Below are 14,933 nucleotides of genomic sequence, written 5' to 3'. Positions count from 1 at the left end.
CCTTACGGGCCGCGGAGTCACGTGTGAGGGCGCGAGCAGTCTCCCGCAGAGTCGCTTCCTGTCACGGCAGCTGTACCCGCTGCCACTGCGGCCGCCCGGGGGCCGCGGGAGCCCTAGGCGAAGCCGGGTGGATAAGGCCCGGGCAGGTTTTGGATCCGCCGCGAGGTATGCAGCGTACCTGCCCCTCGGCGAGGGGAGATACCGGGCGGCGGGGGAGATGGAGGCCTGGGGCCGGGCAGGGCTGCGCGTCCTGCCGCTCCGGAGTGGGGTCTCTCGGCTTCGCCTCCCCTGCGGCTTCCGCTATCCGCTTCTCTCCAGAATCTGGGCCCAACACCGACGGCCCTACCCGTTGCCCCGGAGCCGCAGACTCGGCATGTCTGACTGACCTCGTCTCTTCCCCAAGTTCGCTCGCTCCGTGCCCCCCGCTTAGGTGACGGCCCGCCATTCATCTAAGTCAGTGAACTCCGACGCTTGGAGTTACCCTGAGCGCCCCATCCCGTGCGCCTACATCCAGTTAACCTCGGAGCCCTGTTGATTTTACTCTCTGACGGTGGAATCCATCCGCTTCTCTGTCTGCCGTGCTCCCTTTGCTCACCTCTTTTGCGGGAACGTTGCGAGATGTTCTGTACCGAGAAGGCTTCCAGCCTCCATTCTCCTCCTACCCCTTCCCCTCTTTCGCCAGCGAGTTTCTGAGTCGTTGACCTGGTCCCTTCACGTCCACTGCCCTCAGGATAATGCCAAACGTCCTTTAGGCTTAAAGGTTTTTCTGTTTTGCCCCCTGTAGAGATTACAAGCTTCGCTTGTACCATTTCTTGTCTCACACTTTATGCCCCAGTAATCCCAGGTCTTTAGCTTTCTTGTGGAGACCACACTGTTTCTCACCTTAGAACCACTGTCAGGTTGTTCCCTCTTTTTGGAATTCCATACCCCTTCCTTACCTCCAACTTTTTCATGACGCAGCACAAGCATCACTTTCTTTAAGATGCCTTTTCTGTCTGTGCTGGATAATTGGCCACTCCTGGGGATCCCGGTTCCCTGGAGCTACCCTGTGCGGTTTTTGTCCACTGAAGAGGCTGTCCCCACCATGTAAATGTTCTTTGAGGGTTGAGACATGTCAGATTCATTCCTGCTCTCCCAGTGCCCAGCACAGATTTTCACATACTCCTGTGAAAGGTTGTGAGATCTCTGAATCAGAATGCTGAGTCAGATTTCTCTAGAGCAGAATGTCTATTAGACTTTGTGTGGTGATGAAAATGTTCAGTGTTTGTGCTGGCCAGTGGTAGCCACCAGCTGTGGAACTGGACTTTAAATTTTATTTAATTAATTTAAAGTTAAAAGCCATAGATGGCTACCATGTTTGGCACAGTTTTAGAGCCTTTTGGAATCCCACCCAGCCTGTACCAGCCCTGTTCCTGAATCTACTTTCCTATGCCACTCCCCCTCACTCAACCTCTTGGGTTTAATCCAAATTGGTCAATCAGTTCAGTAAGTTTTATTGTGTGTCCACACTCCCCGCTTAAACCCATTAACAGGTGGGTCCCATCCCTTCCATCTCCCATATTGCTTGCTTCATTGCTATGATTCCAGAGTTAGTATTTCATCCTTTGGTGTGAAACATTGCTTTTTTTCTCTGGGAGTTTACTATAACCACACCTTACCACAAGGTTGCAGTATTGGAGGTGGGGCTTATAGGCTGCTCCAGTCTGAGTCTCTTCCTCTCCCCGCCAGACAGGTGTCTAGGCTGTCGAGATGCCAGGGCCAAGACCTCGGAAAGGCCCTCAGGCCAGTGGTCAGGGTGTGGCAGCTGCAAAGCAGGTATGGACACACACAGCCTCCTTCACTTCTTGGCCTGAGGTTGGGGGTGGGGGTGGGGGGTGGTCTCTAGACAGCTTGGGCAAACGGGGTCACCTGTTTGACTTCCCCATTAGTGCAGAGACTTTGAGCAGTTCCTCCTACAGTTGGCAGAGACCCTGTGACTAGCCCCTGCCACCCACCTGTGGGAGATGAGGCCTGAACTCTTTTGTGTTTCAACCCAGGCATCCTCCTGCCATGGCCATCTCCCTATGAGTGATCTGGAGGATTCAGGAACCACCAAATTTAGGGTGTTCTGATGGGGTGTCAGCACTGTTATGGGTTTCTCATTTACTGCCATGATTTTGCTTGCTAGCCAAGGATACCGGGGCTTGAGGACTGTGCCTGGAGAGTTTTGCTGCTTAGGGACACAGGGCTGTGGCCCAGGTGGGAGACAGAAGTCTATTCTCTAATCTGCTCCCTTTATTTCTTCTGGGTCCAAGTCCTGAAACTTCTTAGTCCATTCTTAATGTCTTAAAAGAGGCGAGTAAGGGAGGTTGTGGGATAAAGAGCATACACTGAAGTCATAAGACCTTTATTTTTAAATTCTAGGTCTGCCACTTACAAGGCTGTCTCAGTTTCATCTGAACTTGGAGATAAAAATAGGACTACCTTTTCCTAGAGTAGTCAAATTCATAGAGACAGAAAGTAGAATGGTAATGGACAGGGGGAGGGGGAAGAGGGGAGTTGTTTAATAAGATGAAAAGAGTTCTGTAGATGGATGATGGTGATGGTAGCCCAACAGTGTGAATGGGCTTCATGCCACTCAACTGTACGCTTGAAAATGGTTAAGGTGAGGGGCACCTGGCTGGCTCAGTCAGTGGAGCAGGTAGCTCTTGATCTCGGGATCCTGAGTTCAAGCCCCATGTTGGGTGTAAAGCTTTAAAGAAAATGGTTAAGATGATCATTTGTATGTTAGATATGTTTTACCGCAATTAAAATAAAATAGGACCTACTTCTCAGGATTGTGAGAATTAATGAAAATAATTATATAGAGTGCTAAGTACAGTGCCTGGCATCTAGTGCTATTATGTTGTGAGTAATAATAATGGCAGTGTAGTCTTACTGGGTTCTTTATAGTCACCAGGGAGATAATTGTTCCAAAGGCTAATGTTTCAGGCCTCAGTTTCCCTATTTGCACATTGGGCTTCACACACAGTGAAGGAGTCACTGACTGCCTGAGACTGGCCCTGGGGTTGGGCCTCATTGTATGGTTCCTAAGAACCCTTCTCTGCTCTCAGCTGGGGCTCTTTGTGGAATTCAGCCCAGAGGACATGCTGCTGGGGATGGAGGAAACTGAAGATGATGGGGACCTGGAGGCTGAACTACTGGCCCTCACAGGGGAAGCAGGGGTCACTGACAAGAAGCCAGCACCCAAGGGGCAGGGTGAGTTTGTGTCATTGGGCTGGCTCAGTGCTGGGACCAGATGGGTTCAGGCAGGTAGAGAGGTTCTCTCCTCACAACTGGCAGGAGCCCATTAGATATCCTGGTCCTTCCGATATCCATTCTTGTGCAGCATTCCCACCAAGAGGCCATCTTCCCCTGTGTGAAGGGAAGCTCACTCCTCTGACTGCCCCCCTCCCCATTGTGGACAATCAGCAGTCTGATTCTCTGACTCAGGTCTCTGTCTTAGATGTAGCCAGGGCCCAGTACAGAGGAGGGGCTCAGCATGGACTGCATTGGGCACATAATAAATTCACAGAAATTGTGTCAAATGTGTAAGTAGATGATTAGATGAGCCTGGGTTTGAGTCATCGCTCTGCCCCTTACTAGGATTGCACTGTTAGGAAGATTATCTTTGGTTTTATTATCAGTTCACTCTTTAAAATGGAGATCATATTATTTATTTTGCATAATTGTTGTGAAGCTTCAGTGGATGTTAAAAATCTTACATATGTGAAAGGTGTGGTGGGGGGAATGGATGGACATGTCTATGAATAACTACAACACAAAAATGCCAAGAAGGGAACAGCTTATTGCTTGTTGGAGGAGCCAGGAAGCTTTCCCAGCTGAGGGTCTTTTGAGCTGGGTCACAAAGGAAGAGCAGGAATTTTCCAGGTGGGACTTTGGCTGTGGAAGGGAAGGAAGATTTCTACCTGGGTGTGTCTTGCTGTCACAGTGAATTGAAGACACTCCTCATGGACATTTTCTGAGTTGCCCTGAGCCTCTGGAACCCTCTTTCCTCAGCCCCCCTGCCTATGGCCCACATCGAGAAGTTGGCTGCGGACTGTATGCGGGATGTGGAGGAGGAGGAGGAGGAGGAGGAGGAAGGGCTGGAGGACGATGCAGACTTGCTGGTGCGTCTGCCAGGCTTGTGTCTGAGGGCTCTGTGGTCAAACCTGTGGAGGAGGCCTGGGGTTTGTCTCGTGTGTTCTGAGGTTTGAGTGAGTGCCTTGCTCTTTTTGGGCCCATTTTCCCAACTACACTGTGAGACTAATCCTCTTTGGTGTGTGGTCTGAACTGTGCATTTGGGGATTTTTAGATTTGTAGTGTTTACTGTTTTTAAGGCTCTCCTTGGTCAGATTAATGGTAAAAAGGACTTTTAGGCACAGTGACTGATATTGGGAAATATCGCTGTGGGGAAAAGGCCCTTTATTCTTATATCCTATCATGTATATGGCCATGAGGCTTCCAAGCTCCTGAGACTTGTGTCTCCCCAGACTGAGCTGCAGGAGGTCCTGGGTGAAGGTGAGGAGGCTGGGCCACTGGATGGTGATAAGGCAGCCAGCCCAGGTGGCTCTGAGGAAGAGAAGGGACAGGAAAACATTGAACCTCCAGGACAGACAGCTCTACCAACAGCTTCAGTCCCAGCAGCTCAGGTAGGTTCTGGAGGGATCTTGTGTGCCTTTGATGTCCCTACATGTCTGTGTATAACATGCATGTAGCGTGGTTTGCATAGGAAGGCTGCAATAACCCCTCCCAGGGCCCTCCAGCAGCTGCCCCAAGCAGAGACAAAGCCTGAGAAACTGCTTGGTGGCTGGCCAGCCTCAAAGGCCTCTCTGTTCTCCCAAACCACCCCCTACAGCCATTTCCTGGCTTCCACAGACTGTCCAGGCCTCTGTGTTTGCCTCTGACACGGCCTCTGGCCTCTCCAGTGAGTCTTTGCCTCGTAGCTTGAGGCTTTTAGGCTCTTCCTTCTCCTTGAATCCAAGAGCTCCATTTTCTGGGGCAGCTTCCTTGCAGGGAGGGAGCAGCAGGGGCCTAGCTGGCCCTGGAGTGGCCATGCCCTGAACTGAAGTATCTACAGGCTGGAGGGCCTCGGGGACTGCAGGCTCTGCTGGAGGATCGGATCCACAACTACCGGGAGGCTGCAGCCAGTGCCAAGGAGGCAGGTGAAGCAGCCAAAGCCAGGCGCTGTGAACGTGGCCTAAAGGTGGGTTGGGCCTTGCCAGAGAGCAGGGCTGCGTGGAGCGGGGCAGAGGACAGTGGGTGAAACAAGAGGGGAGGCGCTTCCCCTCTGGCTTGTGGAGGTGAAGGATTCCTGGCCTGTCTTCAAGCAGGGTTCAGGCTAAGATGGCTGGCTGGATTTCTGGGTTCTCTCTCTCAGACTCTGGAGTCCCAACTGGCTGCTGTGAGGAAAGGCAGGAAGATCAGTGAGGATGAGATTCCACCTCCAGTGGCTTTGGGCAAGAAACAGCTGGCCGCCCAGGAAACAGCTGACAGGAACCCTGAGGCAGATGCCCCAGCTCCCTTCATGATGGAGCCAGGTATCTGGAGACCTTTAGGTTCTATCCTAGTTTCGAGTCAGAGCCCATGGCCCACCTCCCCATCCTGCCACACTGTCCATTGTCATCAGATGCACCGTCTCTGAAAGGTTCTCAGGCCAACCAGATCTGTAGGCAGTAGGCACTGGGAACCCATGGTATGTACCTTCTTTGACCCTCATGCCCCGTCTTCGGCCTTTTTGTTTCTTAATAGACAACCCCTGCCAACCTGAGACAGGCCTCTTGGGCAGTCCTGGCATTTCTGCCCCATCTGATTCAGACCCAGACCCACAGGCCCTGTTGTCAGCCCGACAGAGAGAGTATAAATTGGCTGCCCTGAATGCCAAGCGGGCTGGAGACTTAGACCGTGCCCGAGAGCTCATGAGGATTGGGAAGGTATGATGTCTGAATCAGAGGCCCTGTATTCAAGCCTTTGTTTCACATAGGGGGCCACAGTGACCTGGAGTAAGTCTGGTCGGGGGCAGGGAGGGAGGGGAGGAGGTTTCAGCCCAGAGTTTACCCTGGTTTTATGCCCACATCTGCTTTTCCTATTATAGAGATTTGGTGCAGTCCTGGAGGCCCTGGAGAAGGGCCAGCCTGTGGACCTGAGTGCCATACCCCCGGCACCTGAGGGTCAGTATGGAGCCAGTGGGGTGGGGCCTGCTCAGGGTGAGGTTGGGGGGAAATTTCAGGGCTGGGGCTGCCCAGGGACCCCCATCTACACCTCTACTCTGTGTCCCCAGACCTGAAGCCCCTCTCACAGGCTTCCAAGGCCCTCACAGAACCCTCAGTTGTACCCCCAGCAGTGGAGCGAGTGCAGCCAGTGATGGCCCCTGACACTCCAGCAGCCCCAGGTAGGATGGGATGGTGGGACTGTGGAGTGGGGGACCTGGAGAGAGGCAGCAGAACTGACACCATCTCCTGTATCCTTTCAAGTGGTCCCTGCTGAGCCACAGACAGTGCTGGATGCCCTGCAGCAGAGACTGAACAAGTACCGTGAGGCAGGCATCCAGGCCCGGGGCAGTGGGGATGAGCGCAAGGCCCGGATGCATGAGCGCATTGCCAAGGTGGGCCCACAGCTGCACAACCCCTGCCCCATGTCAGCCTTCTGTTGCTGCAGTTAGTCCTGGTCTTTGAGTCTCCATCTATCTGTCTCTCTTTCTGGACTTCCTACTGCCTCTGGAGTCTTTTTCCTTCTAGGACTGCTTTCAGTCTTCCTCTCCCTGTGTGGGGCCTGTAGACTGCAGCCCACTGTAAGTTTTCCCTTCCTTCCCTTGCAGCAATATCAAGATGCCATTCGAGCACACCGGGCAGGACGGAGAGTTGACTTTGCTGAGTTACCTGTTCCTCCAGGTGAGTGGGGCTTGGCCTAGGGGCTTTTTGAGGAGGTCTCTGAGCAAGAAAGGGGGAAGGGGAAATGATTTCTCCTGTATCTGCCTCTACTCTGTGGGAGCCACCTCTCCCAGCCATGGCCAGGAAGACCCAGCCAAGGCCCACAGCAGCCTGTGCTTCCCCAAGGCTACCTATCCTCTCCCAGCTGTCTTTTCTTCCACAGGATTCCCCCCCATTCCTGGCCTGGAGCCCATTGTGGGCACTGATGGGGATGTAGTGGCAGCTACTTTAGCAGCTGCCCAGAAACTGGCTTCCTCGGAGGATACAGCCCCAGCAGAGGAAAATGAGGATGAGGATGAGGTTTGGCTCAGGGCCTGGGACTTCCAGGGGCTGGTGGGGGGAAACCCCAGATGAGGGGTAAACCCAGACCCTGTTGTTATCCATACTAACAAGCCTGGGGAGGTAGGTATGCTTTCTTCTGCTTTACAGAGAAAAAACTTAGCCAAGGGTACCCAGCTAGGGGTTAGCAGAGCTAGATTCAAACCAGGTCTAACTCCAGAACGCTGGTTCAGTCCACATAACCCTGTAAGTTAATGCAGCCTTAGGAGGAGAGCCTGGGTGGGGAACAGATTCTGTGTGACAGCTTCCCGGGAACATGCAGGATAAGCTCCCAGTCCAGGCCCCAGTGGCCAAGAAGCCAGCACAGCCTGTGGTCCCTTCATTCCGTGCCCTGCCAGAGACCAAGGCCTCGAGTTCTAAGGAATCATTGAGTCCCTCTGGTGAGTTGGGGAGAAGAGGGATGGAAGAGTGAAGACTATAGTGAGGGACAGGCATGATTCTAACCATTATCCCTTGCCCTTCAGTGCGCGAGCAGCTGGCATTGCTAGAGGCACGGAAACTGCAATACCAACGGGCAGCCCTGCAGGCCAAGCGCAGCCAGGACCTGGAGCAGGCCAAAGCCCATCTGCGGGTAGCCAAATGCCTTGAAGCTCAGATCACCCAGGTACGACGAGCTGGCCGACCTGTGGACTTCTCCAAGGTGAGTTTCACTTGTTTAAGCAGCTGGACTTTTCAGGCAGAGGAGGCATTGGCAGGCTTGACAGGCAGGGCGGTGAATGAAGCAGCTGCTTGGAGGGGATGCGATGCAGATAGGATGCAGACAGAAAGAGCTTGTTGCTTATGCTGCTCTACCCCATTGCCCGAAGAGAGACCAGGGAAGGCCAGGCGGGCTGCCTGTGGTCAGAGATGACGAGGCATGGCAAGGCTAGTGGAAAGCAGAGCAAAGCTTGGGATAGAATGGGGAGGCAATGAGTTCCCATCACTGGAGGTTAGTAGAAACTGGAGAAACATTTAGTTTTGCTTCTGCATTTGTTAGGCTCAGTAGAGGAATAATCTGACTCTTGGGGCCCCTGAGGGGCCTTGTGACCTGAGCAGGTCCCTTCACCCTTGACGGATGAGGAGGGTGACTTCATCCTCATTCACCATGAGGACCTGCGACTCTCCCAGAAGGCTGAGGAAGTATATGCCCAGCTACAAAAAATGCTTCTGGAGCAACATGAGGTCAGTGGACTGCTGGTCTGTCTTCCCCTTTCGGTGCCCACAGCATCCTTTGGGTAAAGTTATGGGGCCCAGATCAAATAGGCCTGGATTCAAATTCTAGCTCTTCCACTTACTGGTTGTGTGACAGTGGGTAAAGTACTTTATAGATGGGAGGAAGAAAGTTTCAAGGGAGATGGATATAGATGTATATTTTTGTATGTGTATATCTATCTGAACTGCTGCCTTTAAGTCTGCTTGTGAAGTGATGTTTCTATTAGGTTTTGAAGGAAAAATAGGAGTTTGCTAAGTGAATTTTGGGGAATGGCTATCCTCAGGAAAGGAAACAACAAAAACTTAGGCAGAAGAGTCTGATGGAACTTGGGAACAGTGGCCTTGGATATGGTAGGTGTTGGGAGAAGGAGGGGTGAGGCTACAGAAGAAGGTTGGGACTTTCAGAAGTCAGGCTTCAAATGCCAACCTAGATGTTCCACTGTGGGCTCTGCAGTCACTCTGGGCCCTTGTTTTTAGAAGTGCCTGCTATTCTCCAAGCAGTTCATGCACCAGGGCAATGTGGCCGAGACTACCCGGTAAGTAGTAGGCCTCGGGCTGGGGCTTATTGGGTGGGAAGGAGAAAGTGAGCCCTGCAGTGCTGACATGCCCACCCATCCCTGTCAGGTTTGAGAAACTCGCTCAGGACCGTAAGAAGCAGCTTGAGATCCTGCAGCTGGCCCAGGCTCAGGGCCTTGACCCTCCCGGCCACCACTTTGAGTTGAAGACATTCCAGACTGTGAGGTGCCAAAGCCTAAGGGAAACAGTGGCTCCATGCAGGGATAGGACAAGGGACTGGAGACTTAGGCCCCTATAGTGAGGCTTCCCAGGCTTGGCCTGGCCATAGGTGCTGGGGTTGGGAGGAGTGGGCTTAGCTACCTGCCTGTGAGAAGCTCAGAGCTGGGTGGTGGCTGTGGAAGGAACTCTGGACTGGAGGTCATATAGGTCTGAGATCTATCTGTATACCAGCTCTGCCACCATTAGCCCAGACAATCTTTGCTTCCCTGGGCTTACTCTCCTGACCACTTCTCCACTGGGCAGGCAAATAGGCACTGGAAGAGAGGACCTTTTCCTACCACCTGCTTCACTTTGTGCTTTCTCCTTGTTTCTTGGCTGTAGGATCTTCTCAGAACTCAACAGCACAGAAATGCATCTGATCATTGTCCGGGGAATGAACCTCCCAGCCCCTTCAGGTAGCCCAAGAGCCACCTTTACTTCAGACTGTTGCCCAGACACTTCACCCCCGGTATAGAGAGGCATTGGCTCATCCTCCATATTAAGCACTAGGCTCCGTGGTACTTCTTCTGACCCTGACTCTCATTTCTCCTTCATAGGAGTGACTCCTGATGACTTGGATGCTTTTGTGCGGTTTGAGTTCCACTACCCTAACTCGGTGAGGTTCAGGGAGAGGTAGGATCCCCTGGCACCCATCTTCCATCCAGGACCCTGTGCACAATTTCTCTGCATTCCCTGGGAGGTCTGGCTACAGGGAGCGGTTTGAAGACCCTTGGATGCATTCTTCATAGGGGGAAGTCACTTCCCTCAACATTTAGCCTAGAGTTTTTTGCCCTATACAGCTGTTTTTTCAAGCTATCCTTACCTCTCCCATCTTACTGCTCTAGGACCAGGCTCAAAAAAGCAAAACAGCTGTGGTGAAGAACACAAACTCTCCAGGTGAGGACCGCTTTCTCTTCTCTCTTATTCTCTGATATGTGTGCAGCATTTTTTTTTTCAGAGTGCTTTCAGATCTGTTCTTAGCTGGTTTACTCAACTTGGGAGATAAAAGTAGTTGGGGAAACTGAGGCTCAGAGAGGTAGAGGGACTTGCCTAGGGCCCCATAGCAAGGAGGTGGTGGAAATGGGAGTTGAATCCCATTTTGGTATAATCTGTGTCTAATAAGACTACAAAAATTGTCCGAGTGGACTTTCAAGGCCAGGACCTAGATGCTCTACCACCCTCTGATGCAGTCCCTTTGAATTGCTGGCAGAGAGAGGGGAGGCCAACTCTGGATCTCTGTTTCCACTTTCTCAGGAAATCCCTGGGAGCCCACGCCACTTCTTGTCTTCTCCCATTGCAGAGTTTGATCAGCTCTTCAAACTAAACATCAACCGAAACCACCGGGGCTTCAGGAGGGTGATCCAAAGCAAAGGAATCAAGTTTGAAATCTTCCACAAAGGGTGAGGCCCATGTCAGGTACATTGCCAAGATGGGCCGGGTGGAAGGAAGGGCTTCTGTTGCTGCCCCTATTTGCTATTCAGTCTTCCTGCATTGGGCACAGCCAGCTCATTCCTGCCTTCCCTGCTTTTCCCAGTCCAATACCCTGCTGATTCTTGGTTCCCCAGATCCTTCTTCAGAAGTGACAAGCTGGTTGGCACAGCCCACCTGAAGCTGGAGCGGCTGGAGAATGAGTGTGAGATCAGAGAGATTGTGGAGGTAGGATGGGCAAACCAGACGACTTGGCAAATACCCCACATTCACTGAACATCCACTCCCTACTGTAGGTTTTTTGTGCCCATTAATGAAAAAATATCCACAAATGCGCTGTAGACTAGGTGCTATTCCTGTTTCACAAATGAAGAGATTTAAAGGATCTGAGAAAATTTCATAGCATCACAAGAAGCAGTGATACTCTTTCCACAATACTCTGAGTCACCTAAGCTCCCAGGTATGGTGGCTCTTGAGGGGTCTGATCATTGCTGTCAACTTGGCATACATAAATTCCTAGGTTTTGGGGGGCAGAGTTGTGGGTGGAGCAGTTGTCTAGCCATCATGAAGAAGTGGAATAGGCTCTGGACATAAAGCTGATAAGGTAGTTCCAGATTGGGGGCCCACAAGAATGCAGCTAGTCTGTGTTTAGGAATTGGCTCCAGACAGCTCCTTAAAATTGTATGAACTTATGTGAATTTCATAGGCAGGGACTCTGAGAGCTTGTCTATGACAGGTGAGGAAACTAAGGTCCAGTGACAAGGGTGTTCCGTAAGCACAAATATTGTGTCCCTGGCAGACCTCGGCCCAGATCCTTGCTGATGCATTTGTAGGCCAGGGCTTTTCCCTCTACAGTGTGCCTGCCCTCACTCCCTGCCTGTTTTGGGGGGGCCCGGTGGGGGGATGTTCTTAAGCCAGGTCTGCTCTGTGTTTGCCCAACTACAGGCAGACTTCTTGAGCCTGTAGTCCTGCTTTGTACTCTAGCAGCCCAGGCTCCTGCTTGGAAGGAAGGGAGCAGTGTGATGGGTGGAAAGGAACTCTTGGCCTGGGTTCTAGTCCTGACCTTGCCACACGGTGGTTTCGTAGCCTTACCATTTACTACTTTCAGAGCCATCTGTGAAGTATGGGTTTGGGCTTAGTGGTTTTCAGGCTATAGCATGAAGCCAGAGCATTTTTTCCAGGAACTGTGAGGAAACTGAGTGGGCAGAGCTCTGGGTTTCTTGTCTCTTTAGAGCATTGACACTTCTTTGGATTTCCATGTTAGTTTTTATAAGACCTTTGGATTTCCATGTTAGTTTTTATAAGACTTAACCACCAAAAAGCAGGTTTTATAAGACTAAAACCACCAAAAAGCAGGAGGGCAGCATTGTCATGGAGACTCTTGTGTTGACACTGAAGGACAGTTGAGCTCCTTTCTTTCCTGTGAGCATAGGGAGCGGTCTGCTCCCAGCCCCTGGCCCATCTCACTTACCATCTCCCTCTGTGGTCCTCACAGGTCCTGGATGGAAGGAAGCCCACTGGGGGCAAGCTGGAGGTGAAAGTGAGGCTGCGGGAGCCTCTGAGTGGCCAGGATGTGCAGATGGTCACTGAGAACTGGCTGGTCCTGGAGCCCAGAGGCCTATAAGGTGGGCATCCATCTAAGTCCTCAAACTTCTGCCCTCAGAGACCCTCCCAGTACTCCCCTCCTATCTGGGGAGAAGACGTAGGAATTTCTCATCTGTGAGGACAACTAGGAGGCAAAACTGTTGGGTAGGGCTTGGGCTGAGTTTCTCATGATCCTCAAGAGAACTGGGAAGGGAAGTTAACCTTCCCAGGTCTGTCACAGGAAATCTTTTCTAAACTGTTAGCATATTCACTGCGGTTTAGACTTACTGTGTATGCTTTGTGCCCTTGTGCAGGAGATTGTCAGTACTGGGAGAGGAGTCAGGCCAGCAACTGTGTGCAGGAGCATACTTTTCTCAGCTCTGCTGGCTACAGAAGCCTTTGTACATAGGAAGATGCTGCTACTCAAGCACCAAAGATCTGTTAAGTATGTGCATTACTGACACACAGAAGGTCTTTCCTGTTGCTGGCCCCTCCCTGGACCTCCACAAAAGCAGGCCTGGATTTCAGGAGTCCCCTCCCCCCTTCCCTTGCCTCCCCCTCCCGCTGAGAGAAGGCAAGGATAGCCTCATCGCTCTGTGACTGAGTCTTACAGCCCCTTAACCCCTGTTTGGCAACTGTGTGGAGCTTACCACAGCCTCCAGTTGCAATGTTTCTGGATGTGCCTTTAAAAGATCTAACTAAGGGATGGGAGAACTTGAGGGTGATCGGGAAACCCCCTGCCTAGGGTGCAGGCAGGGTTCCGTGACTCCTGCTTAGTCAGTGGCAGCCTATCCCACATGACTCCGTTTACCCCAGCTGTGCCTGTGCCTTGGCTCCTGACTGCTGCTGCACTCGCCTCCCTGCTTCCCAGAGCTTCAGTGGAGGAGGAGGGAATGTGTGGTGGGAAATAAGGGTGAGGTTGGATCTCGGGTTTGGTCCATGCATTTAAGACTAAATGACTGTTAACTAGAAGAAAAAAAAATTATATATATACACATATATATATATATATGTATGTAATTTTATGTAGCCGTTTTTATTTAAGAAACTAGATCTAATTCATTATAGGGGTTTTACACTCTATATGAAGAGTGATCATCAAAGTCCTAAATAAAAGCCCTGTTCCCTGTCACTTTTAAAGCAGGAGTGGCAGTAACATTTGTTAATTGATAGAAACTGCTGCTATGGCTTCCTCTTTTGAGAGAGGGCAAGGGGAAGCCTTGTGTCTTCCGAGGATCAGTGAGAAGAATCCCTTAGTTCCTTCCTAAGAGATCCTCCTTTGGCTTTGTTTTTCTGAATGGATGGAGACGATGGAGGGATTTGTAAATTACAATAGATTTAATATTCAAAACTGCAATATTTTGCATTTCTTAGAAATAAACTTTAATATCTCATTTCCCCCCCCCCCCCCTTTTTTTGAAGCATTAACTTAGGTTCAACAAAGCATTCCTCAAGATTTTTTAAAGGCTACGAGTGAAGCAAATACATTCAGCTTACTGGTCACTATAGTATTGCATAAGCACAGCTCAGGGATTGAGCTTTTATGTGTCTTTTCCCAGGATAGGGCTGGACCATGCTTCCTGCCCTTAAGAGTAGAGCTGTTAGTGGATAACAGGACAGGAATGACAAGACTGTTTTCTAAAAGCTTTCTGGCCAGTCTTACTTACCTATGTGTGAACTACCAACATTTCCACAGATGTGAGATTTAACACTTCATTGCAATCCTATCTGTGTGTCAAACAAGCAGTAATCTAGAATTAAAAAGGATTGTTGGGCTTCTTAAGGTGACCTAGAGCAAAGAGGGGTGGTCAGGAGGGTTCCTGACCCAACCTAGTCTTCCCCTAAGGGTTTGCACCCAACATGGTGCTTACTAAGAGGGCCACATGGACAGCTGTGGCTATTTATCCTCAAAGGTTTCAACAACCAGCCCTAGGAATTTTTGAACCCAAGGCCTGTGCTAGAAATGCCCTATTCCAATGTGATAGGAAGTTTTCTGTGCCTCAAGGATTTCCCTTCACAACCTGTTCTACTTCAGTCTGTTTCATTACCCTTTGCTTTTGGAAAACAGAACCTCCAGGCTAAGGAAGGCAAGACAAAGCCGCCCATTGGACTTGGAAACTGAGATTCTTAAAAGGCCTTTGTTGCGGCCAAGGCATGCAGGGGTCACTGGTAGTGGGAGGAGCCTACTCCGCCTCCTTGTCCCAAGATTTGTCCTAATGTAACAACCAAACATCAGAGATCAGTGATTCCTGGGCATTTGGGAACCAGGCACAACCCAAATAGCTTTACATTTTAAATTCTTCTATCTAGCGCAAGACATGCTTTCTTCAGAATTACTGAAATGAACAAAATATGGAATAAAAATTTTTTTTTTAAAATTTATCTTATTAAAGGGCAAAAATATTTTGTGACTTTAACATTACTTCCCTTTCTTACAGCACCATTGTGAAACCTGCATTATTACTTCTAAATTCTGAGCATGTTTTCTAAAGGTTTCTGGGCAGCTCCTAAAAGATTTCGTCCCTTAAGTAAAAGTAGTTCCTTTTAGGATGAAACTGTGGGGCTGAGACTGGTAGAGCCAGGAAGCTTGCACCTGGTCCAGTGCCATCACAGATTCTTCCCTCTCAGGGCCTCAGATCCCCAAGCTCTAAACTGGGCATTATCATTCCT

The 14,933-nt window shown here is 50.6% G+C and overlaps 1 protein-coding gene across 3 annotated transcripts; it reads left to right on the top strand.

Moving 5' to 3' along the window:
- Positions 1-8: 8 nt before the first annotated feature.
- On the top strand, positions 9-14,680 carry CC2D1B (coiled-coil and C2 domain containing 1B). 3 transcript variants are annotated; one of them, XM_027059191.2, is made up of 25 exons: positions 9-165; positions 1,729-1,815; positions 3,093-3,237; positions 4,039-4,148; positions 4,512-4,670; positions 5,099-5,224; positions 5,399-5,558; positions 5,770-5,951; positions 6,113-6,188; positions 6,299-6,409; positions 6,492-6,622; positions 6,836-6,908; positions 7,111-7,247; positions 7,549-7,666; positions 7,751-7,926; positions 8,322-8,447; positions 8,955-9,013; positions 9,102-9,218; positions 9,594-9,667; positions 9,809-9,867; positions 10,097-10,148; positions 10,552-10,651; positions 10,817-10,907; positions 12,175-12,304; positions 12,578-14,680. In XM_027059191.2, exons 2-24 carry the CDS (start codon positions 1,750-1,752, stop codon positions 12,301-12,303), a joined length of 2,577 nt encoding a protein of 858 aa, XP_026914992.2. In that variant the 5' UTR covers positions 9-165; positions 1,729-1,749; the 3' UTR covers position 12,304; positions 12,578-14,680. The 3 variants fall into 3 exon arrangements, with proteins under 3 accessions (XP_026914992.2, XP_026914990.2, XP_026914991.2); XM_027059189.2 differs by having other exon boundaries at positions 7,531-7,666; XM_027059190.2 differs by having other exon boundaries at positions 13-165; positions 1,733-1,815; positions 7,531-7,666.
- The last annotated feature ends 253 nt before the right edge of the window (positions 14,681-14,933 follow it).

The sequence above is a fragment of the Acinonyx jubatus genome, chromosome C1, assembly GCF_027475565.1.
Source record: "Acinonyx jubatus isolate Ajub_Pintada_27869175 chromosome C1, VMU_Ajub_asm_v1.0, whole genome shotgun sequence".
NCBI classification, from domain to species: domain Eukaryota; kingdom Metazoa; phylum Chordata; class Mammalia; order Carnivora; family Felidae; genus Acinonyx; species Acinonyx jubatus.
Note: the sequence above shows the minus strand (reverse complement) of the source record. Positions and strands in the feature narration are given on the sequence as shown.

Coding starts and splice junctions, on each gene's coding strand:
- CC2D1B (XM_027059189.2), top strand. CDS start 1,750: ATGCCAGGGCCAAGACCTCGGAAAGGCCCTCAGGCCAGTGGTCAGGGT. Junction 5,952..6,112: donor AGCTCATGAGGATTGGGAAG/GTATGATGTCTG, acceptor TTCCTATTATAG/AGATTTGGTGCAGTCCTGGA. Junction 6,623..6,835: donor TGCATGAGCGCATTGCCAAG/GTGGGCCCACAG, acceptor CTTCCCTTGCAG/CAATATCAAGATGCCATTCG.